The sequence below is a fragment of the Amblyomma americanum genome, chromosome 11 (genome assembly GCF_052857255.1).
Source record: "Amblyomma americanum isolate KBUSLIRL-KWMA chromosome 11, ASM5285725v1, whole genome shotgun sequence".
In the NCBI taxonomy this organism is placed as follows: Eukaryota; Metazoa; Arthropoda; class Arachnida; order Ixodida; family Ixodidae; genus Amblyomma; species Amblyomma americanum.
Window position 1 is genome coordinate 2,069,673 of NC_135507.1, and position 27,530 is coordinate 2,097,202.

At 48.2% G+C, this 27,530-nt stretch overlaps 2 protein-coding genes across 6 annotated transcripts; one reads left to right on the forward strand and one right to left on the reverse strand.

The window, feature by feature from the left end:
- The first annotated feature begins 2,800 nt into the window (after positions 1 to 2,800).
- On the forward strand, positions 2,801 to 11,275 carry Snp (Snipper). Of its 4 annotated transcripts, none has more exons than XM_077643168.1 (8): positions 2,801 to 3,115; positions 3,358 to 3,503; positions 4,425 to 4,578; positions 5,126 to 5,242; positions 6,774 to 6,919; positions 7,484 to 7,556; positions 7,970 to 8,066; positions 10,131 to 11,275. In XM_077643168.1, the coding sequence occupies exons 2-8, from the start codon at positions 3,394 to 3,396 to the stop codon at positions 10,199 to 10,201; spliced, it is 768 nt and encodes a 255-aa protein (XP_077499294.1). In that variant the 5' UTR covers positions 2,801 to 3,115; positions 3,358 to 3,393; the 3' UTR covers positions 10,202 to 11,275. The 4 variants fall into 4 exon arrangements, with proteins under 4 accessions (XP_077499294.1, XP_077499292.1, XP_077499293.1 ...); XM_077643166.1 differs by having other exon boundaries at positions 2,801 to 3,053; positions 3,290 to 3,503; XM_077643167.1 differs by having other exon boundaries at positions 2,801 to 3,053.
- On the reverse strand, positions 9,230 to 26,751 carry LOC144110316 (dual specificity protein phosphatase 3-like). Of its 2 annotated transcripts, none has more exons than XM_077643170.1 (2): positions 26,486 to 26,751; positions 9,230 to 10,717 (listed from the first exon to the last, which is right to left on the reverse strand). In XM_077643170.1, exons 1-2 carry the CDS (start codon positions 26,589 to 26,591, stop codon positions 10,188 to 10,190), a joined length of 636 nt encoding a protein of 211 aa, XP_077499296.1. In that variant the 5' UTR covers positions 26,592 to 26,751; the 3' UTR covers positions 9,230 to 10,187. The 2 variants fall into 2 exon arrangements, with proteins under 2 accessions (XP_077499296.1, XP_077499297.1); XM_077643171.1 differs by having other exon boundaries at positions 26,431 to 26,654.
- Positions 26,752 to 27,530: the final 779 nt, after the last annotated feature.

A 27,530-nucleotide genomic window follows, 5' to 3' on the forward strand; every position in this document is an offset into this window, starting at 1 on the left:
TTCAGACTAAAAGTCAAACTGCAAAAGTGTTTTTTTTTTTTTCAAGCCGCTGCTCGCGAGATGTTTACACCAGAGCTCTTTAATGCTACCTGTTCAAAAAAGTTGTTAAGAATCAAAATCTGGCGATTACAAACAGTCAAGTTTTAGACTTTAGCGTACTGGCGGCCATGGTATAGAATAGAAAGGTGTACCAACGGCACCGCTAGTGCTGTGCTCCGAACGTTGTGCGAAGTCTCGCAGTTTCGCTGCCTACCAACAGATGGCAACACACAACAGCGGGCCCTCCCGCCGTTCGTGTCGTTGTCGTCTGCTTGCAGTAAACGCGCCCTCGAGCGTAAGTTTTCTTCGGAACGGACTTCCAATTCGGTCTGTATTGTTGTTCTTTGACTGAAACATGACCGTATTGGGGTTCTGGTGGTGTATGGTGCTGTCGCCGGTGCCTCGGTGCTTCGACAATGAAACGGAAGTGTTTTGCTTCGCGATGCACGACAGGCTAGAAGTCCTGCAAAGGAAAGTTATAATTGTCCCTGTATTCGGCATCAAAGGACAAAGAACGTTTCAAGGTGTGGAGAAATGCCATCCCACGTAAGGACAGTTTGCTGGAGCCTTCAGGCTATTTATGTGAGAAGCATTTCGAGCCTGTCGAAAACGGGGACCATGTACTCGTACGTACACCGCGGCGAGCGTGTCTTGCGAAAGACGCGGTGCAACAAGGTTTCCTGACTGCCCTGCACACCTATCGAAAGTCAGGAATTAAGGAACGGAAAATTAAAGGCCTGCTGATAGGCACGATATTCCGCTGCCAATTGTACGCTGTGTTCTTCACGAGCCGCTCGAGGGCCCTCAAGAGGATGCGGCGAATCAAGACACGTCTACAGAGGAGGGCCCGCAGGAATCATCCTCCTCGGACACTACATCGCGCGGCTTCAACTACTTGTTTGAAGTGTCGTCGAATTAGACGGTGTCAGAAGCGTATACTTTTCGAAAGATGAGCGCATCAAAGTTGGCCACTTGACAGCACCACCAATCCCGTTTCCTTCAGTCGTGTCGACAAGGATTGTGAACGTCACTCAGCCGAGCTATTCGTTTTGTTTTGTGCGGGTGGGTTGCTGCAGCGCATTGCGCAGGAGCGCTGCGGCGAAGCGGAGTTGCCGTGAGTTCGGTGTCATTTTTTTTATCCTTATTCCTTTTTTACGCATATTTGCTGCTCTCTTTTTTTAATCTCTTTTTGACGGCTGACTAGCGAGTTACATTGCGAGGAGATACATCGTCGTGCGCTGACGAGCGCTAATGTTTTTCCTTTAATTGCCCCGATCACAAGTGGAGACAATTATATGGCTCACCTTTTACGCTGTTATATATATATATATATATATATATATATATATATATATATATATATATATATATATATATATATATGCGTCAATGAGGATGCAAACCCTTAGGAAACTGTCAAAGCTTTCCTAAGTATATATTCTTGATTGCAGCGGAAATGCCGAAATTTTAGCGAGAAAACCGATTTCCGTGCTCCTTTGTGTAGGTCGTACATATGCTCTTTCGTTCATGAGTGACACCGGTTTTAGAGTGCCGTACTTTGACAATAAAGCTATAGTCATGCATCTAAATATGCCGAATAAGCTAGGTTAATTACGATCGGTACAATATACATTATGCATGTTAGTAGCATATATATGCGGTCTGATTCGTCACGCCTGAGCTTTTTTGGCGTGCGTGTGATATTTTCACACTATGCCAAGAATCTCAAGTTTCATTTATTTAATGTCTGTAGTACAGAAAAATAATGTTAATCTGCTCAGAGCGCAGTCCGCACCACTGCTCATTCTGCACGCCGTACGACGTATGTTGGACTAAATCCCGTGAATGTTTTTCCGTTTGGCGGGTTGATGAATTACGGATGACCGATCAATGCAGGCATCCACTTTTTATCGAACTGGTGGCAAGCAAATTGTTTGAAGTCCCAATGTTTCGCACACGATAAATGACCTGAATTAGGCCACGAGAACGAATGGTAAACACTGTGAATTATCGGGAAATATGCGTCTTATTTTCTGGTTATTCACTCATTTTGGCTAAGCTTTGTATTTAAACTAGTTCTCATTGTCTCACAGTGTTTGTGGGCTTGTGCGCAACCTGCGCAGAAGCCCACAATTGCCTACCTGTTCCCATAGACCTGCCGCGGAGAGAAAGAGCCCAAGACATTAATATCGACAAAATTCCTTGCGCCGACTGCGACGCAAGCTACATCGGCGAAACCAAGAATTTCAAAGCAAGAATTCGGCAATTAACATAAAAACGACGTCCGCAAATTCGCAAGAGAGCGCAATCCAGTAGCCGAACATTCAGAGGACTCCGACCATAGAATCAACTTCGAAGAAACCCGCATCCTCGAAACCGAAACAAATTACCACAAAAGGCTCCTTCTGTCCTGGTATATCCAAACCACCCCGAACAACATCAACCGCACAAAAGGAAATCTGCCCCATCTTCAATTCAACGAAAAAAAAAAATCGCCTTCCCCACGCCTTTCGCATCACAGCTGTCGTTCCTTTGACACCCTCCTCCACTTCATACTACAGACGCTAGCTACTGCCGTCAGTCGCCCCTGATGAAGGAGCCGAGTCGGCTTCGAAAAGTTGGGTTAAAATTAAAATTTTTGGTTGGAGATGTGCAGAAGTCTTCAAACCACCAGATAGGCAAATCTGTGAAAATCTTACAGTAACGCCACTCTGTGTTCCTAAAAAAAAACCTGCTCATTGCCCCATGATGCTTTGCGCGCCCATAGATGGATGGATACGGCTTAAAATCGGGCGGTGGCTCAAGCCACCTAGCCATAACCTATGAAATTTTACTCTTGTGTTAATTTAAGCCACCAATCAGATAACCTTCGCTTGGTTACTTCTACCCGCTTAAAATATACTTTCCCTTCACTGTTGTTAAACTCCGATGCCTTGGATAAATCATCCCCACTGCTTTCCACTGTAGGGCCCTACAGTGCTGAAGTGCAGCGCCGCTAGCTTTCCCTCTTATAGGTAATGTAAGAAACTAACCCCTCTCCTTTCAACCTTTTCGCCGTTTTCATTGTCTTTCTCAGGTATTTAATTATTAGTGCCTTTAATAAAAATTCGGTAGTGCACGCTGCTGCCTGGTTCTGTTGTCTGTTGTCACACTGAGCATAATAATAAGTAACAATTCAGTATAGTTTATTTTTTTGCTACATGTCGGGACAACCTGTAGAACTGAATTTTTGGTAGTCTACGTTGCGCAGTTTAGCTCCACACTAGCGTTCGGAGTCTGAGCAGTAAGCGGAACCGTTAGCGGCGGTGGTTCGAGCAGGTAACGGGAGGAGCGGGAGCGGCCAGAAAGGTGTGCATGGCCTTGCGGTGCGTTGCCTGGTGCTCATCCCGTTTGTCGCATGCGACCGTAGTACATGCGGCGCGGGCCAGCGGCAGACCGGCGCCTCTCCTCTGGACCACGAGCAGGTCAGTCGTAACGTAGTGTCGGCCCGCGGGTAATCGCTCGCGTGGCTCGATCAGACCACGTGGGGATCTTGAGCGCACGGCACATGGGCTAAGTTGTCCAATGTCAGTAATTCGAACAGGGCAACATCAAGTACGTGTCAGCTACTATAGACCATGGCACCCACTATAGTGTTACGCCCTTGAGCAAAGAACAAGCGTACGCGTATGTTGTGAAGGGCTGACGCGGCATTTAACTGGTCTAGGGTGACCTGGTTAGAAACAGCGGAGAGGATGGATGTACCTACTTGCTTTACTATGCACTTCCTTAACTTGCAGGCTAGAGTCAGTCTGTCTGTTGATGGAGTTCAGATTCTTCATATATCCTCCATAGGACATATGTACAGAATTGTGTAACTGAGAGGTTGTACACATACAATGGCCTCATTAATTCTTGTTGTGCTTGCACTCGACTGGTTAGGCCACTTTGTACTCACACTGGGCCCACACTCTTTCGAGATTCTGAAAAGTTTTCTTTTTAGGTGCTAGTTCACAACCTCGGCGCAGCCACCATTGTACGCCATGTCGTCAGAGTCGGAGAAGCTAGATGACCCTGGGAGCTCTGGGGGAACATGCAGGCTAGAGCTTTGTTGTCTTGCTGAGTCAACACTGCGGCAGGCAGCTGAGGTGGTGGACCATTCACCATCGTCTGGGATGGCGAGGTCATCACAAAACCAACAGAAGCAAAAATTGGAGAGAAGAATGCAGAAGCACAAGAAAAACATGCTTATTCTTGTTCCCCTAAAAATTGTTGACAATAAATGCAAGCTGCGTGCCTGGGCTGCTTGGACATTTACGTTTCTTCATGCCGTGCCCTGCAGACTTTCTGCGCTGACAGCACATGCAGAGTACACCGAGCCAGCGGCATTGTGTTTCTTTCTGCAGGTATCTTCAACAGGAGCAACAAATGTCCCGCATGGCGTCCTCACCAGCATATCTCTCAGCTGCAGCTGTCCCCCCCAAGCAGGACTTTGATTACTTCTTGGTGCTGGACTTTGAGGCCACATGCAGTCGGGAAAAAGGAGTGCCGTCACCACAGGTGCTTGCAACCTGTGCCGTTTTGTTGGTTTGATGATTAGGTAACCACTGAGAACCCGAGCATAGGGTACTTTCTAAGAGTGATGATAGGGTAGCCATGCCCTGCTTTCCTGTGCCTTGTTGATTTCTTCATTATGTGCAAATGCACGGCTTAGAAATAAAGAGACTTGCACGAATTAATGGTAATTTAAACGGGGCCTTGCCACAGTGTAAGGGGGTCACTGCTTTAATGTCCCTTTGTTTAACCTGCTTGGTGGCATAACTTGTTGCAGCAACGGATGAAGCCGTTGACTTCTCCAGCTTCCTTCACTAGCCATTGCTCATAGGATGCAGGCAGTTTGCTCAGTGTGCCTGCTAGACGTGCATAATAGGTAAAGTTAAGAGCATGCCATGTGGCAATCACTGTGCATTCAATCACAAAGGACCCTGTACTCTAACCTGCAAATACTTGTGATAGCACAAAGTGTGTGCACTTGTACAGAAAGCTGACTCAGAAGCTGAAGCAATGCCATCTAGTGTTCCTTCTAACAGACTTTTTCTTAATGCAGGAGATAATTGAATTTCCAGTGCTTAAGGTCAATGGCAGCACCTTTGAAACGGAGGCTACATTCCACACATACGTTGAGCCACAGGCACATCCGCAGCTGACTGCATTCTGCACTGAGGTAAATGTCCAGTTCTATGCGACTGCAGTTTTAGTAGAAATTTGTTCCAACAGTGCTGTTCCTTGTAAGCGTTGACAATCTGTCATGGCAAGAATAAGGGCGTGGCTGGAATCGTGAATTGCTACATTTTGCTTCAGGTGGTGTGTTATGAATAGGAAACCACAGATCTGCATGCAGCTTTAAAGTACTCACTATGCAGCTGGCTGCAGTGACCAGCACAATATGAACGAAAAGTCATTCTCATTATAGAACTAAATCTTCCTTCAAATTCTCATCAAGAGGTTTTGTTGATGTCAGGTTCTGCCTGAATATTAGCTGTATTGAAAGTGTTTTGATTACATGCAAAATTTAATAACACTGTGGGGAGTGGTCACATTGCTGAAAGATTCTGAAAATTTTGAAAGAAAAAGAAGGGGTGGCATAGAGGTGTGAATACTGTGATGCTATGAAAAGAAGTTCCCACTCTATATTGCCAATGAAGTGCTTTGAGCTTTTGTTGCTGGATAGCACTAGAGCATTATTCTAATGACAGATTGGGATAGCGGATTGCTTAGTCCAGTCACAGATTGAAAGCAGTTCGCCAAGCAGTTGCGAATGGAGATTTGGGGCGGGTGCTCTCTGCCAGATCCAGGCACTCTGTCGTAGAGCATACGGACGCTCCGGATCTGCAATTGGAATTTATGATAGAACTATTGTCGACGAGGTGTACTTCACTGTCCTTAGCAGCTCTGGGTATGGAAATTCCAGCTAACACTTATGCTATATATAATAAAGCTGTCTAATTACTGTCTGATGGCCGAAACTATATTAGTCTGTAGGTTATCAGTTTTCCCAGCGTGCAATCGCTACCACGCTTGCTGATCATGGTTTCCAGCATTGCAATGCATAAAAGCAAATGCACCCATAGATATAAATATTCTCAGTAAAAATCTTTCGCAGTGTTCCTAACAAACCAATTGCTATTTAGTCATAAGTTTTTCACTGCACCGAAAAGAATTTGGTCATTAAAGTTTGATTGTCGGTCCCTTTACGTCCCTTCACTGCCAAGCCTTTAGAAAGCGCTTGTATGTCACATGGCTGCCAGACAGTTGCAGGCATTGTAAAAGCCCTCCATATTAGTTGGTAGGCTGAGCTACCTGATGGTACAGCATGCCGAGCATCTGGTGCTTACATACATTGCACACAGACCATAGTCAGAGACATTCTGCAGAAAGTCCGTGCTAGTAGCCTGTCAACATCTTTGTGTGCCAGCGCTGGTTAGTGTGGTTTTGCCAGCTAACTGCAGCACATGACTTTTAAACCCAGGTATGCACTACGTGAAATACTATTCTGTTGAGTGCCTCCTTTGTCAGCCATGCTGCCTACAGACCCTTGTGTGGGGCTGCCCATGGTCATGCGGATACCAGATTCCGTGCAAATTTGTCTGACTTGTGTCTGCTTCCTTTGTGTATGTGAAGCCAGGGCAAAAATGGGCGAGATGTGGGTGGCTGCCTTAAATAAATGCTGGGTGTGTGTGTTTGTGTGTGTGCAGCTGACAGGCATTGTACAGGACATGGTGGATGGCCAGCCTCACTTGCACCAAGTGCTAGGTGATTTTGACAGCTGGATGCGAGAACATGGGTTGCTTCAAGCCCGGGCGATTTTTGTCACCTTTGGTGACTGGGATTTGCAGAAGATGTGAGTCACTTGTTAAATGAGCATTTCATGCGAATTATCTCTTACTATTTGCCTACGGACACTAGCCTGGAACTTGTGCGCAGCATTAATAGGAAGCATGTTCTGCTGTCCTGATCTTGAAAAAAAAAAGTAAGGAAACGCAAGGCTCTGCCGCTTAAGAAATTTCATTGTTTCTAGCATGCATTGGAAATCAGTATTGTTAGCATGGACGAAGACATATTTGGAGCACTGTTACAGCTGTTACTTCGAAGCTGTTGCATTGTTAAACTGAAAAAGGTAGATATCTTCGTGATAGTATTGATGGCCTATGGAATAAATGACATTTTTCCTTTTGTGTGCTATCATGCAGTGTGGAAAGTCTGGTACACAATTCTTCAGTTGTTGTTTTAGATGTTCAAGACTTTGTAGTTGCTTGAAAATTTCATGAAACAGATTGAGAACCCAGCACGAAACTCTGCTTGTAAACTCAGCACACTATCAGCAATAAATAGCATCCTGATCAGTGCACAGGTCGCCAACTCTGCACCATGTGTGACTGGCCTGGCTGCTGTTTGTGCTGTGCAGGCTGCCTTCGGAGTGTACTTACTTGGGCATACCAGTGCCTCCCTACATGACGCGGTGGATCAACCTCAAGAGGGTGAGCGCCGTGTCTTGGTGCACCAAGGTCTACCTTACGATTTTGTTGCTCACAGTAGTGGTAGTGTAGCGAGATATTCATGGTGGCTTGCACATTATGATTGATGTTCCGGGCACATGTCACAAAGTGCCTGCTGAAGTCATGGAGCAGTGGAGATGCCCTTACTGTGAATGCTTGGCACCCACTGCATACAGTGGTGACAGTGACAGGTGCCAGAAAGAGCAATAGTTTTAATATTTCCAGGGCAGTGAGCTGGCTGGTTTCAGAGGAAGACTGCTTTATGCCGTGCATGACTCTGCGGTTTCAGTTCCTCTGTAACAGTGCAAACCATAGAGGTACATTTATGAGGGACTGGCACAACCTAACTGTGCCGCATTTCTGCACTGCTCACTTGTGTCCTCCCATTTGCACAGGCATTCTCGGAGTGCACGGGGCACTGGCCCAAGACCTTGCTGGATGCCCTGCACTTCTGTGGCCTCCCGCACTTGGGACGCCACCATAGTGGCATTGGTGAGTGCTGTGCACATGCGTCGTTGGTGTCTTTGCTAACTAGGAGCACAAGTGCTGCTTGACTTTAGGCTCACTTGCTTTGCAACTAAGCAAGGTGCAATACACTGTGCTGTTCAGTTTGCCCTCCACTAAAAGCACTATTGGAGTACTCGTTAAGAGATCTGGAAACATTGTAATCGGTGAAAAATGCACCCTTAAATGTCGGTAACTCAAAACATAAATGCAGTTGTATCTGTCGTCTGTCAAGCAGGTTTATTTCTGAGGCATGGGAACCGCTGCTCAGGTCTGGCCAATGGGGCCATAGAGGCAAGAATGTCATCAGTGTCACATGATCGTGTTGGAAAACGGCAATGTTCAGTGACAGTTTCAGCTCACCGTCTAGTATGTTCAGCGCCAGGGCATCATTGTCCACTGCACCCACAAACAGCATATGTTCAGCAAGAGGGTCCGCAACTTGCCTGACCTCGGGATGGTCAAGCTGTACTGCCTTCCATGCACATTGTCAAGAGCGATCTTTTCTGCACTCACTAGAGGTTGCTCTTTCTCTTTACAGCCTTGTATTGTACACTGTTGACAGGGTGTTTGAACATGGCTGTGTCCATATGCTATAGAAAGTATGCTTGTACGCTATGTAACGACAGCTGCCTGGATTATAAGCTTCTTATTTCAAGCACTGGCTTCACACACATGGAACACACAGTGCTCTGAATGCATGGTTCCAAGCTCAAGCTATTAGTTTTCGGTTGGTTAAGGAGTTGTTGCCAGCCTACTTGTAGGTGCTTATTGCAAGAATAGGGAGCCACTCACTCATAGTCAGACACTTGCAAAGAACCGCCCTGACTTCTGGAAGCCCTTGCACAAGTAGCCATGGCTGCCCTTTTCATAGCTAGCTAAGACAGAAATGCCCCAAATCACATCCTCTAAATGTCTTGAGAGGAGCCCAATAATTTATGCTTGTATATCTGTTCTGAAGGGCATTTTTAAGTGGCTGTTTGTGTCTATGTGAGTAGGTATGTGAATGTTTCCAAGGGTATTGTAAGTGTCTTTGCTGTAGCATGTCTGAAACCTGAGCAGGTACGTTCTGTCAAGGATTTTTTTTCCTTTTGATGTTGCCCAGATTTTTTTTTTTTTGCATTTGCTTGGAAATGTGCCAAAACAAAGCATTGCTATTTTCGAAAGCCAAATGTAGTTCCAACTTCATTGCATTTTTACTTGCCAGTGGTAGCAGGAAACTCGGAATACATGCGACGCAAATACATTTCAGAGTGATGCACATAATGACCATTCTCGACCTATTGTAATATGGCGTTGCATAATTGTGAGATATTCCTATATTCTAGCTCAGTAGTTCCTTGCAGCACTACCAGAGCTGCAATGAGTGCAGAGGCGATGTTCTGACACTGCTGAATGTAGTGCTACTAATTAATGGACAAATGAGGTAGCGTATGCTAAAAAAAATGCCGTGCTTCCTAGTGTGCATGTCTACACTGTGCCAAATGCTATTTCAAATTGAGTGTTACCGTACGCTCACTTTACATGTGCTGCTGCCCAAGTTTAGCATGTACTATAACTGTTGCATTTTGTTTTCCAAAATGGCAGCACCTTTTAAAGCAGGACCGCTTACATCGGACTGGGTTTGTCATTGTTACTGTCGTTTTTAGTATGTTCACTGGCCATAAATGGGGTACAAGGCTTTTGTTTAGAGTGCTGATTTTGGCCTAAAGAGGATCGTCGGTTTGTTGTTTTGCACATTCATTGGTTTGAAGTTGTGGAGCAAGATTATCTGACTTCCTTTTGCAAGCATTTAGTCGTGCGCGCTGCAGAGACTAGCGTAAAGTGTTCACACTGTGCTTTTTCATGACAAGGCCACGTTGTGCTGGCACCATACATAGGTGGAAAGCGCGAACAGTGTTGTGTTTTGCCATTGCCGCTGATGTCCTTCTTGGGGGTACAGGTTCAATGTAGCTGAACACTTTCATAATGGATGAGGCAATAAATAATGCTAGAAAGCAGCAGGAAGACCAGGACAAAGGAGTAATGAGTGACTGTGATGCCTTGGCGCAGACGACTGCCACAACATAGTGCAGCTGCTTCGCTGGCTGGCGTCACGGGGCCACCGGTTCAGCGGCAGCTGAGGCGCCGATCAAGCAGGCACAGCTGGCGCAGGAAGCCTCGGTTGGGCACGATCTCGCGCTTGCCGCGCACCAGGCGCACAGCATCGCGGGCGCTGAGCCGCCGGCGCAGCATGAGGAAGGCGAGCACCAGTGTCGCTGAGCGGCTGATGCCCTGGTGGCAGTGGACGAGCACGCGACCACCGGGCTCGGCCAGTGCGCTGTCGATAAACTCTGCCGCCTCGTTGAAGAAGCGGTCCAGCCGGAAGGCGGACATGTCCAACGCCTCGATGCCCATGAAGCGGATGCCGGCCGACTGGTAGAGCGCAGGGCCTGTGTTCACCAGGCACATGCCCCTGCCACAGGCAGCGTTGAGCACGTGCGTGACGCCCAGCCGCCGCAGCAGGCCCACGCACAGTGCCGTGGTGCCATCGCCCAGCAGCACGCCAGGGTACACCTCGTTGTAGGGCTCGCGCGGCAGCTCGATGCGGCCACGGGGGCACAGCAGCTGGCACAGGCCCTCTTCCTCATCGTCCAGCCCTGCAGCACACCCGGAAGCAGTGATAGGTGGACAGCGAACTGTTATACACAATGTTCGAAGTATTATCTGATGCGTGATGCACCGTGGTAGTGATACGCTGCGTGTGCTTAGTTACTGACTCATGTGGACTAAAACAAGAAGCATCCGCTTCTCCAGTGTGGCTTCGGATTGTGAACATCTGACGCCGCATAACTTCGAAGGTGGCAGCAGAAGAAAGCAGCTAGGCATGAAATATTGTTAGATGATTTATCGGCACAAACACCTTTGCCACGCCAGCAGCCATGCTCCTTCGGCTGTGCTGTGCGGTGTCTTTGATCACATTGACTTGTAAGTTATAATAGTTAGGCATACCTTGAGGGCTACTTTCTGTCAAAGCTGTGTGCTGTGGGATTTTCTGTACAGTAACCGAGCTGCTGTACGAATTCTGCGGTAAAGCTTGCACTCTGGCTGCTCGAATAGCACTTTCAAATTAGTGCTGTATATTTCAGAACTACAAAGAAATTTCATGTGAACACATTTTGAATAGGCTGGGGTTTGGAATAAACCTCGACCTCGAATTTTCTAGGTTTGTGGTACGTGCCTGCCAGTGTATACCTCGCATAATGGTGAACAAGTAGCATCACTTTGACGAGGGCAGCCAACGGAACGAGCTGCAGGAGTGAACTGACCACAAGTTTCTTTCAATCTCTGCACATGGAAAAGTTTTGAGTCACTTTCTTTTTCGTACGAGTGCAACACGGTTCTTTTGAATTTGCTAAACTGGCTTTTCACAATCGTGTGTGTGTGTGTGCAGACAGTCCTGCGATGGCTGTACTCCTGCAGAAGCAGCTGTCGGTAAAAGGGCGCGGTGGCAAGGAGGAAGCAGGTTGCAGCACGCATGCGCTGTTTTTGTGGAGTGATAGGTATCTCATCACACATCACCCCACCGCAAGAATTTTTAAGCTAGTTTCATTAAAACTGAAGGTATAGGCGATTAAAAATGACGCTCTTCTCTACCTCAAGTCATACGCACTGTGACCGAAAGAAAACTTCATCGGTCGACACTTGACAAGCGATTCTGTTTGGTGGGAAAAATTTGTGTGCAGGGCTTGCAACTGTCTCTGGGAGAACACCGCTGCACTGCACGGGGGTGGGGGGGAAATTAAAGAGAGTAGAGTACGGGTCCGGATGCGGAAACGGCGGCAAGAGCACGGCACAATGCGGCACAAAGAGTGCGGTAGACTGGCATGAGTGACTGCGGGCACACACAGTGGAGCGCACGCTGGTGGAAGTCACAAGACGCACATGCACACAGTCGACACTTGGTTTGCCAACTTCCGGTTATCGCGCCTGTTCTGTCCTTCATGGGTCTTTGCCTTCCTGCTAACATACATAGCTTATCTCCTCCTTGTTGCAGTAGTGTACCTGTCCAAGGTTCCAAGGAACCATACATAACACGAATGCTCAAAAGCATTCATTCTGCACATTAACAAGCATTCTTCTAACTGATTTCCTAGTTTCTTCAAAGGGGCTGCGAAAGACTGCTTGAACAGATGCTGGCTATATTTTGCATGGATTCTTTATGTTACACTGATGCTGACTCAAAAAGAATTACAGGAATCGATGCATAGGAACGGGAGTTATTCAGTGAAGAAATTTCAGAATACAAGCAAACAAAATGCTGCCCTCAACTCTATTTTCGCAGGGCTTCCCACTCCCATTTCACTCTCCCAATGACAACACTGGGAGGGACCAATCAAAATAGCCTATCTGAGCACATTGCGGAAGTTTGCACACCATGGTTGCCTAATTACTGTAACTCGTTCTTGCCAAGGCTGTCAGGGTCGTTTTCATGGTACAACAACCACTAGAACGCCAAGTTGACCCAGCGATGCTTAATCGTCACGTCGACGGTGCAGAAGGGAGCACTGATCAGTGACGTTCCCTGACTTATGGATCCGAACTCGAGCGCAAGATACTGCAACGGAGTAACGCCCTGCGCAACATACTAGATAGTTTTAGCCCCACCGTACGGTAAACACGGCAACCACGGAAACTGCTACTGTGCAGCAAATGTGGCCAGGCAGTCGTGCCAACGCGTTACTGTATTTTCCGTACGGCTGTCTGTCAAAGATAAAACTCTACTTTTAGGGTAGCGCGTACCGCTACTGTTTATCGCGTACCGTGGCCGCTACTAGGAACGCACTGATTTGTCACGGCGAGCAAGGCGCGCGCTGTTGACAGGAACGTGGCTCCATCTTGCACTGCCGCCCGGTAATCCTCCACAAGCCTACAATGTGCACTGCTAAATGTGAAACGAATGGCTTTTTTCTTTGCATCCTTCTTTGGGACCGAAACGAACGTTTGTAGAGTGCAATGGGTAGATCGGATCGATTCCGCAAAGCTGTTCTCAGATACAAAGAGAGCAGCGATAAGTGCTTTGCGCTAGGTTGTAGGATGTGTACAGAGAAGCGCAAAGTCTTTTGAAGCAAAAAAATAGCCAGAGCCTCTGGTGGTGTATTTTTGTTTTACTTGCTTTACAGTGCTTTTATCTAAGGCAAACAAGTTGGTTTTGTTGATGTAATATAAAACGCAAAAACTTGACAAAACGTATCTCTATTTATTAGCATAATGTGCAGTATATTTACTGTTTGTTCAATCATCAGGCTGCTGCCCAGTGATGTCATATCCACTGCTAAAAACCGCCACTGCATGGTGACACCGTCAGCACCGTGAATTTGTTTTTGCGTGCTAATTAAAATATTAAAAACTGGAGTATACGCGGTTCGACCGATGCTAATAGCATCGCTGTAACTCATTCTATGCAACCAAGAGGCAAAACAATGCACTCATTATGTGTTTCGGGGCACCTTTAAGCCAAATGGGATGAGGAAAACGCGGACACTGGAAGTCCCGGAGAGAGCCAACACAACTGCAGCTCGTACAGCCATAGCATACAACACTGCCCTCGCGTGCCATCTCTTGGTGGCGTAGTTTCGTCTTCGGTCTTTAACATGCGTGTGCTTTCTTTATAGCGGAGATCTTTCTCATCAGCAGTGACAAAATTAATGCCACCAGTAACTGCTCATGGCGTGGGCATGGTCAGAGCACACTAGAAGCCGTTTAACATCATCGTGACGATCTAGCTCTGATGGGCACAGGTTTCTGCTATGGTTGGAGTGACTGCATATAAGTACCTAGAGTTGCACGTAAGTCAGCCGAGGTGCCGCAGAAAGCATACAAATTATGAGGGAAAGCCGCAACTCTTGCATGCAGGAGGCGGACTTGGTGCAGTGGTTAGAACGAGTGCTGGCTCAATCCGCCTGTTTCTGTCTGCGAAACTTGTTTTATTTTAGGGAAATTACTATTGCACTGAATGTCACAGCTTGCTAGTGATACGTCGGGTGCACCTCAATGAGTTGCGAACAAAATACTCGCTATATGGTTGGGTGGCACTTCTGTTGTAAATGCCACAAATCACAAATGTTTTCTTTTTAACAGTAAGTGTGTACTTGTGATAAAATTGCACATTATTGATAAGAAAACATCGTTTTCAGTGAACATGTGCTCTGGGACAAGAAAAATATCGCAAAGCACGAGAACGTTAGGTGTACGAATTTACTATCAGCAACAGTTGTTCTAGTGTTAAACGATGCAAAGTAGTTGGCTTCTCCGCAATTCATGTAGGCTTTTCAACTGTGTGAACGCATTTGGCCAACAGAGGCATGAGTGGCCCAGGGAAAACAAACGCGCAACTCTAGGCACTTAAACAGTAACTCTAGCAATGGGCGGCGTGCCGCGCCCCCACACTAAACGTGCATTGAGGCGCCTGCAGCCTTTGTAGGCAGGTGTGTTGAACCGAACCTGAATTTCTTGCGGTTCGGTTTCGCGCTTTTCGGGTTGAGTTCTGCGCTCGGTTGCGAAGCGACATTCATTGGAGTTAAACAGGTTCGGCACCAAAACATAATTTTGAATGTGGATAATTTTTATAATCATGTCTTTGGCTGCTTTCTGTTTCTTTGTGACATCTATATAAACTAAAAAATTGGATTATTTTTATGCAAGATATTTCGACTTGACCCTACATTGGATCAAAGCGGCTGTTTATGCGCCATCTCATTAGGGGCAGTACGAGACGAAGGTCGTCTGTGTCACCCCTAATTCACCATTTTCGTAAACCCCTTCGCATTTAATAACATGTAAGGAGAGAGAGAAACCCTTTATTGAAAAGCGAAGATTTTAGCCGGCATGAAAAATTCACTGATATGCTACTCTGCGTGGCGAAGGAAATTGGGGATATAAAAATGGAAGAGGGGTGCGCAAAATTATCAAGTAAAGAACTAAAAGAAGAAAAAAAAATACAATTAGAAGATCAAAACATACATCGCCATTGAATTTGGGCTGAGTTGCATCAAGAGCGCTACAAAGGGGATGACAAAGTTCACTATATGAAGAGTGCATAATGCTCAGATTTGCGGAGGCATTAGAGTACATGTACAGAAGATACACATACATTTATACCTGTAATGTGAAACAGAATAATATGGAACAAGGAATTTGAAAGAGATGGAATTTTTTTCTGCGTGCTTTAAAAAGTAGCCAGGACAATAAAGGTATGCACAGAGATTTCTGCAGATATTACAGGAGAGGGGCTGAGAAGACATCATGCTAGAGAAGCGAATTGCCACTCCGCGTATGCCGTGCTGCATGAACTCAAGCGTGCCGAAATCATGGAAATATGCTATAACCATACCGTTTCATTAGAAGGGCAGGTCTTAAATAATTAAAACTGTTAGCCGACTAGATTACTGTTCCTTCCTAACAACATATGCTTGAAGGTGATCACTGAAAGAATCGTAGAAACCCTGACTTCAAACAATCGCAGCTGGATTTTCGAAAAATACAATTCATAATAGATCATATATTTGCTCCGTCAATCTGTAGACAAATGATAGAAGTATAAGCAGTCTTTTTTGCATAGCTCTCATAGATTACAGATAAAATTGGAGAGAACATTTAAGCTTCGCCTTAAGGGTGTGACGCGATAGCATAGTGGGTTAGGCTTTCTTTATTGAGCTGTTTGACACATGTGAACGCATTTTTCTTTTTCATTCAATTGTTTCAATGAATTAATTGATCAGTCAGCATTGGCTTTTCGTTCTAAGAATTTTGACACCTTTAAATCCCCTTATTCCAATTCGATGGCTTTTCGACCGAACGAGCTGTATACGCTAGCGTGTAAAAATTATTGTAGCCTACCTTCTCGCCGAGAGAAGATGTAAATGTAAAATGAACTGCGGGAATAGCGAACCATAGCTATGGCAGCTCCTAAGTGTTGGAAGCCCCCCTTCTGTATTAGCCAGGTACTTGGACTGCGAGACATGACCTTCCTCTGCCCGGTTCTGTTCTGTGAGCTAAGCAGTACGCATGGACCTTCTGGCTGCTTTCAAGATATAAACCGTCAGCATTTATTGGGTTCATTGCCGCTGACAACCTTGTAGACTCCGTTGATTTTGAGGAAAGGAAATGCGCATAACTGGCTCTCTGGAGACCTCAATCACACTTTCAGGTACGCGGCGGTGGTGGTGTCCACCTGTAAAAAACTGTGCTTTCGCGCAATATTTCGTACTTAACAGTGCTAAACCGTGCCAACCATTTCTGCTTGTTTTTCTGTGCTATAGCACCGCGTTCAGCGTTTCTCGCTGCTATCTCTGCTTGATTCGCTGTAGGGCTTGACCTATCTTCAGGGGCATTAGCAAACATAGAGCGAGAGGCAACCTAGAACACGCAGCGTAGGAGGCTTTGAAGATGGCAGAGTGGTCAAAGGTGGCGGAAAACGGAACTTCCCATCTTGTGCCACCGCTGTTTTGAAACCTACTCGGGAGTAAAGTATAATAAAGTTTTACAGAAAAAGCAGTATACAGACCCTTCCCCTGCGGATTCACAGCTTCACATCAAGTGGTTTTGTGCCTGTTGCGATCATTTTGCTAGCCCAAGTTGCCAAGTCAAGGTCTTAGCCATTAGCAAAACAGAGGCAGCAGCACAGCGACAGCTCTCGCGAAGTTTAGCACATTACGCAGGAGAGCGTAAACACTTTGCAGTTGTTTTTTGGTGGATACCATTCGGAAGGAAAGTTCTTCATGTCCTGCTAGAGGTTCGCTGCGATGTCCACCTTAATTTATTAAGAATTTGGTGGTGCCATTGCCCTTCTTTGAAATTTCATGAAAGAACTGCACGTGTCAAGAACTTGACATGCTATCGATGATCTAGATAAACTGCGACGCAGAACTTGTGGTGTCCGAATAAGAGCATCATCGCATTATTAATGCAAAGTTAAGAAGGCGAAGACAGTTCTATGCAAAGTTTTAGCCAGATGCTGTAGGAATCTCCTTCTGTGAGCTTCGTCAGCGCATCGTTGCCCCGTTCTTTGGAGCTACTTTTGTAGCTATTTCATGACCTTCAAAGGTTCAGCAGCGGCTGTCCCAGTTGGCGCCGGCTGGCCGCCATGTTTTCTAAGTCCCGCCATGCTTCCTGGAAGTGAAGCCCACCTTCATGTCTGCTAATCGGTAGGGACTTCAACAGTCAGCATACTGACTGGGGATACACAACCACAGCACATCGAGGTCGGAAACTGTGGCTGCTCCTGCAGAACCTCCGACTCACTGTCCATGTTTCAGATTCCCACACAGACAGTGTCAACATGGACACCAGTAAGGACCTGACGCTGAGCTGCTACCTCTGTAGTGTTATGGAACAGAACACAATATATACATTGGGCAGTGATCACTACATTATACAAATTACTGTTCAGTACAAACGACCCCGTCACACCTATACAACACATGAACTAATTAACTGGGATGCCCATCGCGCTGCTCGCACCGCCCCTCCAGACACTCCCATCAAAGACATCGACACCTGGGTGCAGTCACTCTAGGATGACGTCCACCACAACATTAAACACATTGAAACTATCACTGAGACCCCTACCCTGGACACGCACCTGGCCCATCTCTGGAAGGCTTATCGCAGCGTACTGGAACGCTGGAAAGGCAATACACAACAGAACACTTAAAAATCGGCTGTTCGCACTGCAGACACAAATCCGATAACACTATGAGGAGCTGTGCCAATCAAATTGGGGACATATGTGACGGCATGGCCGGAAACCTGCCTACCAAACGCGCATGGCAACTTCGACACTACATCGACCCCACAAACACCAGATCAGCAACACAACACCACGTGACACGCCTCACACACAAACACACTAGAGATCCCTACACCCTCCTGGACACACTTCAACATGCACCTCCATGGGTACCTCCACACCTCTACCTCCCTACACGGGACAACCAGTTCCAGACTGGACACAGACATCAGGAAGACAAAGTCAGAGTGGCCCTCCTGACTCTCCGATTGAACTCAGCACATTGTGCAGACCAGATCATAAACTCCATGCTTCCTAGTCTGGACAACCGATCGATCATCCATATTACGCAATACTTCAACCAGTGCTTGAGGGAAGGTATCCTCCCGCAGTCCTGAAGCCATGCGAAGGTAATATTCATACCCAAACCCAACAAACAACTTACGCTCCAAAACCTTCGCCCCGATTTCACTAACCTCATGCTTTGGGAAGCTCTTCAGGCATGTTGTGTTGGCGGGGCTCACAACACACATGGCAGACAACAATCTACACCCGCGCAGCATGGTGGAATCCCGCCCCCATCTATCCTAACAGGACGTCATGCTACATCTCACACGACATTTTCGACCCACTTCTTCTGTGTCACACTCAGCAAGTCCTAGCTTTAGATCTCTCTAAAGCTCTAGATCGCATTAAACATCAAGGGATCATGACTGCCCTATCTCCATTGAGTGTGGGCGCGTACTTATACCTATATTCAAGCATTCCTCACTGACCGCACGGCTGAGATATACTTCGGCCCTCTCTTCCCCCTCCTACAAGCTTCAGAGTATCAGTACCCCTCAAGGTTCCATCCTCTCCCCCTTCCTGTTTATCATCTCCCAAATTCCCCTTGCCTGAACCCTGGCAACTATTCCCCACCTCAAGCACACCGTCTATGCCAACGACATCACGCTGTGGACCACCCACGGCAGTGCCGGCGACATATTGAACACCTTACAGGAAGCTGCCAACCTCTCCCAAAATTGTGCACGAGCACCAGATTTTTTTGCAAGAACCGCCGCTCCCACCGCTGTCCCATTACGATTAAATTGAATGGGGACCCGGTACCGGAGGTTATGACACCCTCCGCGTATTGGGCCTACACATCCAGAGTGACGGTAAAACACCACTGCCCTCAAGAAACTCAAGCAAGTCACAGGCCTGATATCGCACCTCATCCGCAGAGCTTCAGGCCACCACAGGGCTTAATGCCCTGTGGTGGAGCACGATCGCTGTCACCTCATCCATGCCTTCGTCTTCAGCCGTGTGCTCTATACTACCCCATACCTCCAGCTATCCAAACACGACAAACACCTCAGATGCTTTGATCGGGAAGGCATGCAAGGTTGCACTTCACCTTTCCCTTAACACACCCACAGACAGATTACTTGGCCTGGGCCTCCACAACACGATCAGGGAACTTGTGGAGACTCACCGACAGGCCCTATACATCAGACTTGCACAACTCCACAGGCTGGCATATGCTGGACTCCCTCGGAATCAGAATACCAGCCAACGACCCAACCCTCCTCCTCATCTCTCGAACACTTCACCGGGAGCTGCTCATCAAGCCGCTTCCGAAAAATATGCACCCATCCCACCATGAGCAGCGCCGCAGATCCCGTGAAAAGGTACTCCACCGAGATATGGCTCTGAGCTGGACACCGTATTGGTGGACACAGTCTACAATGGTGACAAAGCAAACGCAGCCATGGTGGACACCTTCATCCACACTGCCTCTCCCCCCAGACACATCCCCAGAGGCTGCAGAGGAACCCGCCATTGCAATTTCCATCACCCGCACAAAAGCCCGGTACATTTTAACAGACTCTGAAACTGCGATTCTAAATTTTGCGTGAAGCCAAGTCCATGTTCCTGCTTTTGGTATACTGGGCTCGCCCGATGCACCCCATCCCGCCAAGTGGTGCTGATATGGGTGCCTGCACACTCCGGGAATCCCGGAAACGAGGACGCCAACCTTTTAGCCCTAAGTTCTTTAAACCGGGCTCAGGTGGCCTTGGATCGGGGATTCACGAAGTAGCGCATGCGCTCATTCAGTGAGCTGATGCAGGCGTGCAGAGCATCGCGCTAGCTCTACCCCCCACCGCACCCCTCCCTAGATAACAAGCACACAACACTGGCACAGGCTACAGACACACACCCTCACCCCTAACCCTATTATCATCCCTCCTTTCCCAACCCTGCCTGCACCCTATGCCCAGAACCCTTCACATTTTCCCTCCACACCATCTCCAACTGCGTTCGGAGGACCCGGCCGTGCAGACGATCGCCACCGACCAGGCTGCCGGTGTTATGGACCCCAAGAACATAAACACTTGAGTGCAATGGGGTCGGGCGGGGACCCAGGGGCGTGCCCCGAGGTCTTAACAAAGTTTCTCTCTCTGTGTATGAAAAATTTCCACTGAATTTCTCAAGTTTTTACAAACCGTTAAGCGACATGACGTGACATCCATCCTGTTCGACAATCCAGAGTTCGCCTCTTTTAAAGATAGCCTGCAAAACGAGAATTGTCACTGCGGACGCGATGCCATTGCGCTGTGGACATGCGTTCACTGTTTTAACATTGTCATGGGCACTTTAGGGAAAGTCAAGGGAGATTAACGGGTAATTTGGTAATTTGCGGTGCAGTGAGTTTAAAAATAAAGATGGTAGATGTGGCACCATGGTTTAAGTTCATTATGTGAGAGTTTGGTGTAAATTGTCTCACGAGATTAAATCCGCATTATAAAAAAGTGTAGTTTGTTTCGTAGACGACAATTTCATTTTAGTTATATCGTAGATCTGTGCTATTTTCAGAATAAAAATTAAAGAGAGAGTCGGTCTACTCGCCGCTATGGCTCAGTGGTTAGGACGCTCGGCTGCCGAGCCGGAGTTCCCGGGTTCGAACCCGGTTGCGGCGGCCGCGTTTCGAAGGTGGCGATACTCAAAGGCGCCCGTATACTGTGCAATGTCAGTGCACGTTAGATCCCCAGGTGGTCGAAATTATTCCGGGGCCCCCCACTACGGCGCTTCTTTCTTCTTTCACTCCCACCTTCCTCGCTTCTCTGGTATCCACCGAGACATGAGAATTACTGCGGCATTGCCTTTCCTCAAAACCGAGCCAATTTTTCGGTCCTCCGTTTGATAGCGTGCGGTGATTAATATTAGAGAGTTATAACATAGTGTGATCAGCGATCCGCTGCCGTGATCCGCGGTGCCACGGGGCACCACTACATACGCACTGATTGGTCCCGACCACGGTGGAAGAGGGGTCCCAACGCGGCAGGCGCGCACGGTGCCTCGATGCGCGCGATGGATGGATGGATGGATGCGGCTGAACCCTTCAACTCGGGCGGTGGCTCAAGCCACCTAGACATGACTTGTGAAATTTTACTCTTCTCTTGATTTTAGCCACCAATCAGATAACCTTCGCTTGGTTACTTCTACCCGCTTAAAATCTACTTTCCCTTCACTGTCCCTAAACCCCAATGCCTTGGGTAAGTCAGCCCCGCTGCTTTCCACTGTAGGGTGAAGCCCTTTCCAGAAAAGTATCAAGTGCTCAGCCGTTTCCTCCTCCTCGCACGCAACGCACAACGTGTCTATCTCATGGTACCTGACTCTATATCTTAGTCCACAAAACTCCCGTCCTGGCCTCAAACAACAAAGAGCTTCCCCTATAATTATCATATATATTTTCTTTGGCAATTTCCTGCTTAAAAATCCTGTATGTTCCCAGTGCTGATTTCGTCAGCATCCCTGTTTTCCACAGAGCTCTCTGTTTCTTTAACCTTTTTCTTAAGTGATAATTGCTGATTTGCCCCCTTACTGCTGTCCAGATATTTGCTTGTCAATTTTCTAGTTCGCTTTCTCCATTTGGTGTCAGCATTCTTTATATACAGGTGTCTGAAAACTTTCCTAGCCCATTGCTTTTCCTCCATCCTTCTCAATCGTTCCTCAAATGCTATCTTACTGCTAGCCTCTCTGCTCTCGAAAGACGCCCATCCCATATCACCCTGTACCCCCTGATTTGGTGTATTGCGATGTGCTCCCAAAGCTAGCCTCCCTACTCCACGTTGTTTAATTTCTAACCTTGCTTGAACATCTGGTCTCATGCACAGGACCGCATTACCGAAGGTCAGGCTAGGAACCATCACCCCTTTCCAGATCCCTCTTACCACTTCATACCTATTGTAATTCCACAGTGCCCTATTTTTCATGACAGCTGCATTCCTACTAGCTTTATTAATTACATATTTTTCATGCTCTGTCAGATACTCAGCACCGTTATTCATCCACACCCCAAGATACTTGTACTCATCCACTATTTCTAGCGTGAATTCCTGTGTTCTATGCTCGCCGCCCTCTTCATTAAATGTCATGACTGCAGACCGCGCTGACAGAAACGTGGCGCATGTGGCGCTTCCATGGCGTTAGGCCAATTCTAGCCACCTTTGAAGAATCACGTTGCACATTCAAAAGAGACAAACACAGGAAAAGGCCAAGAAGACGGAAAGAGCGCTCTTGCCGTCTTGGCCTTTTCCTGTGTTTGTCTCTTTTGAATGCGCAACGTGGTTTTTCAAACCAATGCACCAACTATCCCAACAAGAAGTTCTGGCGTTCTGCGCACGCCCAGTGGCGCCCCGCGGAAGCGCATCGCGCTATCAGCGCGGGGAATTTGACGGTAGACCGACTTGCTTGCTGTATACGTCTACGCCAAGGGCAGCGCAGACGCGCGCAATAAAACATACCGACACCAAAACATTAGGAACCAAGAACGAAAAACCGGGCAAGGGAACGACTTCGTGACCACTTGGCCTGCGAAGGCTGGACGCGTGACGTCATACACTCTCGAGTGTCTTCTATGCTTGCTGCACAGACGTGCAGGGTGGCACTCGCGACGTGTCAGTTAGGAGCGCTGTAGCGGGCAAGCTTAAACAACTTGGGACTCCGTGGAGGTGGGGACAGGCCCACAATAAACGGCCAGGTAAACATAGCGCCCGGGAACTTCTACTTGGGCCTTTGCCCTAACGAATAGACCTCTCCAGGCCTACGTCACGGATGGCGTTTCGAAAGTGGGGCGACGGGCGTGGCTTGGAGTGGTTAGCAAAGCATTCCACTGCTGGCGGCGTGGTGCAGTGGATTTGGTCTCGTGTAGTGACATTTTTTGTTTTTTTCTCAATGCCGTGAAGTTTCTGCGCGGTGTAATGGGCTAGTGGATCAAAGACGACCAGCCGCATATATTCCTTCCGCTTTCCGAACAGCGAACGAAAATGGGTGTCGGAGCCGTGCAAAGGGCAAAAGTGCAAGCGCTGTCAGGATCTGCGGCGAGCATTTGATTGCAAGCAGATGTACGTGGTTACTCTTTTTGTGAACAAGCAGGCACTTAGTTTAATTCATTATCGTTCCGAACGAATAGTGCTCAAATCATGACCGATTGAGCGCTCAAAGACCCGCATGGCATGTGACCGCTGGAAGTGCTCTAAGAACACCGGGATAAGCATTTCTAGTTTATTCCAGTGCGGCAGATCGTGTTCAAGACTTCTGTCAGGAGTCCGCTCGTATGCCAGCACCTTTCGCCGCATTTCAACCAGGAATCGTGTTTAATACCGCGCTCGATCAAGCGCGTTATTGTGTCCGAGTCGAAAAGGGGTTCCTCTTGAGTCATTCAAGTGTGCAGTGCGATTTTGAACATCAGTGCGCTCTGCATGGATATTACAGTGTTGTGAAAAACGCGCTTAATTACCCAGCTGTTTCGCGTGTAGCTGGCTATGGCGATGCGCATCGCATTGGTTCCGCGCTGCACTTAGCCTGGGCGGTACACGTACGTTCCAGCAATGACAGTAGAACCGTAATCTAAACGAGACAAACTTCCATACTTGAGATAAAAATGGGCCGGCCAAGCACCGGTGCTCGTGCGTGCACTGCAGCGGTCTTCGCTCCCAAGCCCCCGCCTGCGCTTCGTCTGCAGTGGCATATCTGTGAAGGGCGTTTCGGATGCAGTCACTGCAGTGTCCGACTGCCAACTTCCACTGCGAGGTCACATGGCGTAATCTAATTCAGGCACGTGCCTGCGCACTGCGAGGGTCAGGCTTGCCCTCTCTCTCAAGTGCACGTTTGCCGCACACTTAAAATATAGGTCCGGGTAGTGAAGTGTCGCGTACTTGGGCCTTATTTATATACAGTCAATGCAGGCAGAAAAGACGCGTCGATCGTCAGACAGCTCCGCACCGCTGCAGACAGGCCGGACCGGAACGGGTGCCAGCCAAGCCTGTTTTCTTTAAGTTGCGCCCCCTTGGCACGTGATCCCCGGACGTCACATTGTTTGCAGACAGGGAGAACTCCAAAACTGCGACTATCGGCAGCATTGGCGAGGTAAAAGCGTGCGTAAAGCGCTTCAAAAACGACCTTTCTGCATGATACTCCACACAACGTCTGAGATGGAGCACAGCCCCTCCTAGTTATTCTGTAACGCTGAAGTTGAAGCGGCCCACCATAGCTCTTTTACTGCTACAAGCTGTTCCAAAGTGTCTCTCGGTGCTCCAAAGTTGCTCCGAATCACAGTTTGGCAGCCACAGTCACGCAATCGAGCCGCATCAGCACGCGTTTCTTTTCACATTGCTCGCGTCTGTAAATAATATTGTCACGTAGTGGTGACGGCAGTCCAAGCAGCGATGAAGACGGACGAAAGGGTCTTCTAAAAGAAGGCTCTTTATTGGGCTGACTTGCACCCAAAATGGACTGAATCACTCGGCGGCGGCGAAGCGACAAGCGTGCTCGGCGGTCGTCGAACAGAATGCCGGCCGCTGTCGGCCGTGCTCAATTTAAAGCTGATAGCGAACTTTCGAGATAAAGAGCGCAAGTTACTAGAACATTCCGGAACAAAGTAGAATCAGCTCTGCCTGGCTGCGATCAATCGAGATAAATCTAGTCGCGTCTTGCGTCGCAAACAAAGCGATAAAGTGGTGTGGCGGCAGATTTGAAAAACGAACAAACTGCAAATATTCGCGGCAATATGACCGCTCCGAGACCATGCAAATGCATGACCACGCAAAGTCAAAATAAGCTTAGCTGATTTAATCGCAGCCCGGGTTAACGATTTCTGCAAAACTGGACGCGCGCCTTGAAGTAGTCGGCTAAAGATGACAGCACCAAAGCGGCCATCGCCCGCGAGGTGCGATGTTTACGTGGCTTCTTTTTAGAAGCGTGTGCACACCGGCTTCGACCACTAGCGGCGATGGCCGAACGTGTTCGAGTGGAACAGCTGCTGATGGCGAGCCTCCAAAAGGTTCCTTCCGCGCTGTGCGCAAAAAATGTTCGGGCTTTTGTGTTCGATCTTTCCACACCACACAGCAAAACCTTTGATTGCCCACTAAGGGGCCGCTAAGTGAGCGGGATGACATGTGGTTAGCCATTTTTATGCGGACAGATTTTGTCACCGGTAAAAACGCACTCTTCCTGGCAACCCTTTCTCGTTTCGATGGCGCAACTGCTTTTACGAACGCTTGGTTTTCGTCGACGCCTCCAACCGGACGATACGCTTGGCACCTCGGGCCAGTTTTTGCGACGACCGCGGAAGGTTGCAAATGTTTTCGCGTGGCAGGCCTTCAGAAAAAAATGGCACTGAAGTGGCGTGAACAAAAAGGAAAACAGCGGCACTGCGGGTCAAACGAGTTTTGGAAACGATCCTCCTCCGAGGAGAGACGCGCACTGGTGGCGTAACGCATGTGTAAACAGTGCACGCACGCAGTGGGGAGAAACATGAGAGAGGGGAGCTGAAGACTCGACGATGTCGTATCGCGACGCGAGCCTTTGCCTCGGGACGAATTACGGATAAAGCCTACTGTGTTGATTTAGGGTCAAGCGAAACGAGCTTTAAAACTTCACAAGTCTTTCGCAAACGCCATTGCGAAGAGGCAGACTAGGCGCGTTTTTATGCATCGGTTATTTTGCCAAGTGATTCCCAAGATGGTTTCTGTACAGCAGGCAGGCCAACCCATGTATAGCATGTTCTACTTTACACTGGGGTTAGGCACTCATTTGTTGTTTGTTCAGAAACCGAACATGCCACAGTTGTCATCAAAACGACCCAAAGGAGTACTTTCGATCGACTTTCACAGCCTGCAATACTCTTGATTTCGAAGTGGCTATGCTTTATATAAACTAGGCTGTGCTTAGTGCATACGACATTTCGATGCTCCGAATTATTCTGCCAGATTCCTCGCCTGCTTTAAATCTTTCATACTACCACGCGCGGTGCATAACAAACGCAACGCGGGAGCAATTGAGACGAGAACAGCGCCACGGGGCCTATCTGCATGCTCTCATGAGATTGCGGATTGTTTCAACTTGAAACAGCACATAAAGGCGCCCTCATGTTTACATCGCGTGCACGCTAAAAGAAAAAAATACGCGCAGTTAGACGCTTGCTTAGCAGCAGCAGCCTGCTCGGAATTGGAATGCGCACCCCAAAGATTTCCCTCCCCGTAAAGACTGCTAGGAAACGCTCCTTGCGAGCCGGGCAGCAAAGCGAGCAGGTGTTACCGTGGTAGGCGTGAGCGAAGGGGGCCATGCGGCCGACGGCGTCCGTGTGTAGTACCTGCTCGGGGCACCGGCGTGGCTCCGCTCCGGCTGCGCATCGCGTGCACACTGCGCCGCGGCCTATTCCGGGCCGGCCTTGGGCTGGCACTCGTCATCGGCCGCATTCCTGCGTCGGTCGTGGCCGCGTTGTTTTGGCACCGAGCCCCGAGCGCCAAACAGAGCCTGCGTGTTTGACCGCTGGCAACAACGGCGCTGTTGCGGGACGCCCGAGATCATCGGCTGACCGAACCGCGACACGGGCGCCCGCATGTCGTCATTTCTCGACTGCCGATTCCGGCCAGCCGGGGAAGTTGTCGCGCGGGAGAAAAAAGCAGCCCGGCGCCGCCCGCGAATGGGCCGTCGTTCGCTGCGACGTCTCGAACCTCACAACCCAAAAACGAAGCGGCAGAGGCCCTCGAACGATTTTCACGACGTCGTGGTAGCTTGACGGCTGCAGGTGAAAGGGGATTAACCGCAGCGTCATGAATATAGGCGGATGCCATTGGTTTTGTTTGGTGGCCACCTGTCGCTTCCCAGTGGCAGCACCATGGAGGTACATCTAAGACCTTTGATTGATTACTTGCGAGGGATGTCCGCGGCAAGTCCTTATTTTAAATGTCCTCATAAGTTATCCGGTGGATATCCTGCTCGGGTGATATTTCTGACACTAATCACTTGATATGCATATTCATTCAGCACAGCTGTACTGACATGTTTTCCGGTGGGTATCCTGTTCGGGTGATGTCACGGATATTTGCTTGAATCACGTCTCATTACGTTTGCACAATGTTTGCGACAAAGATGGCAAAGTAGACTATAGTTTCTTGCAACGGAAAATGTCTGCAACTTCGTCCGCTCATTTTCATTTCTTGTTTGTGTCATCACAGAGTCATAACTGAACGAAATAATATTGCTTAACGTGCAAGAGACACTGGCTCCAAAATAAGGGTAATACTCTTGTTTCTGCGAGTTGGTTCATCTTTGGACGGGTACATATTTGCGCGAAGAAGACGGGACACAACAAAGGAACACACATGGCATTTACGGAGCGCAAATTCCAACTG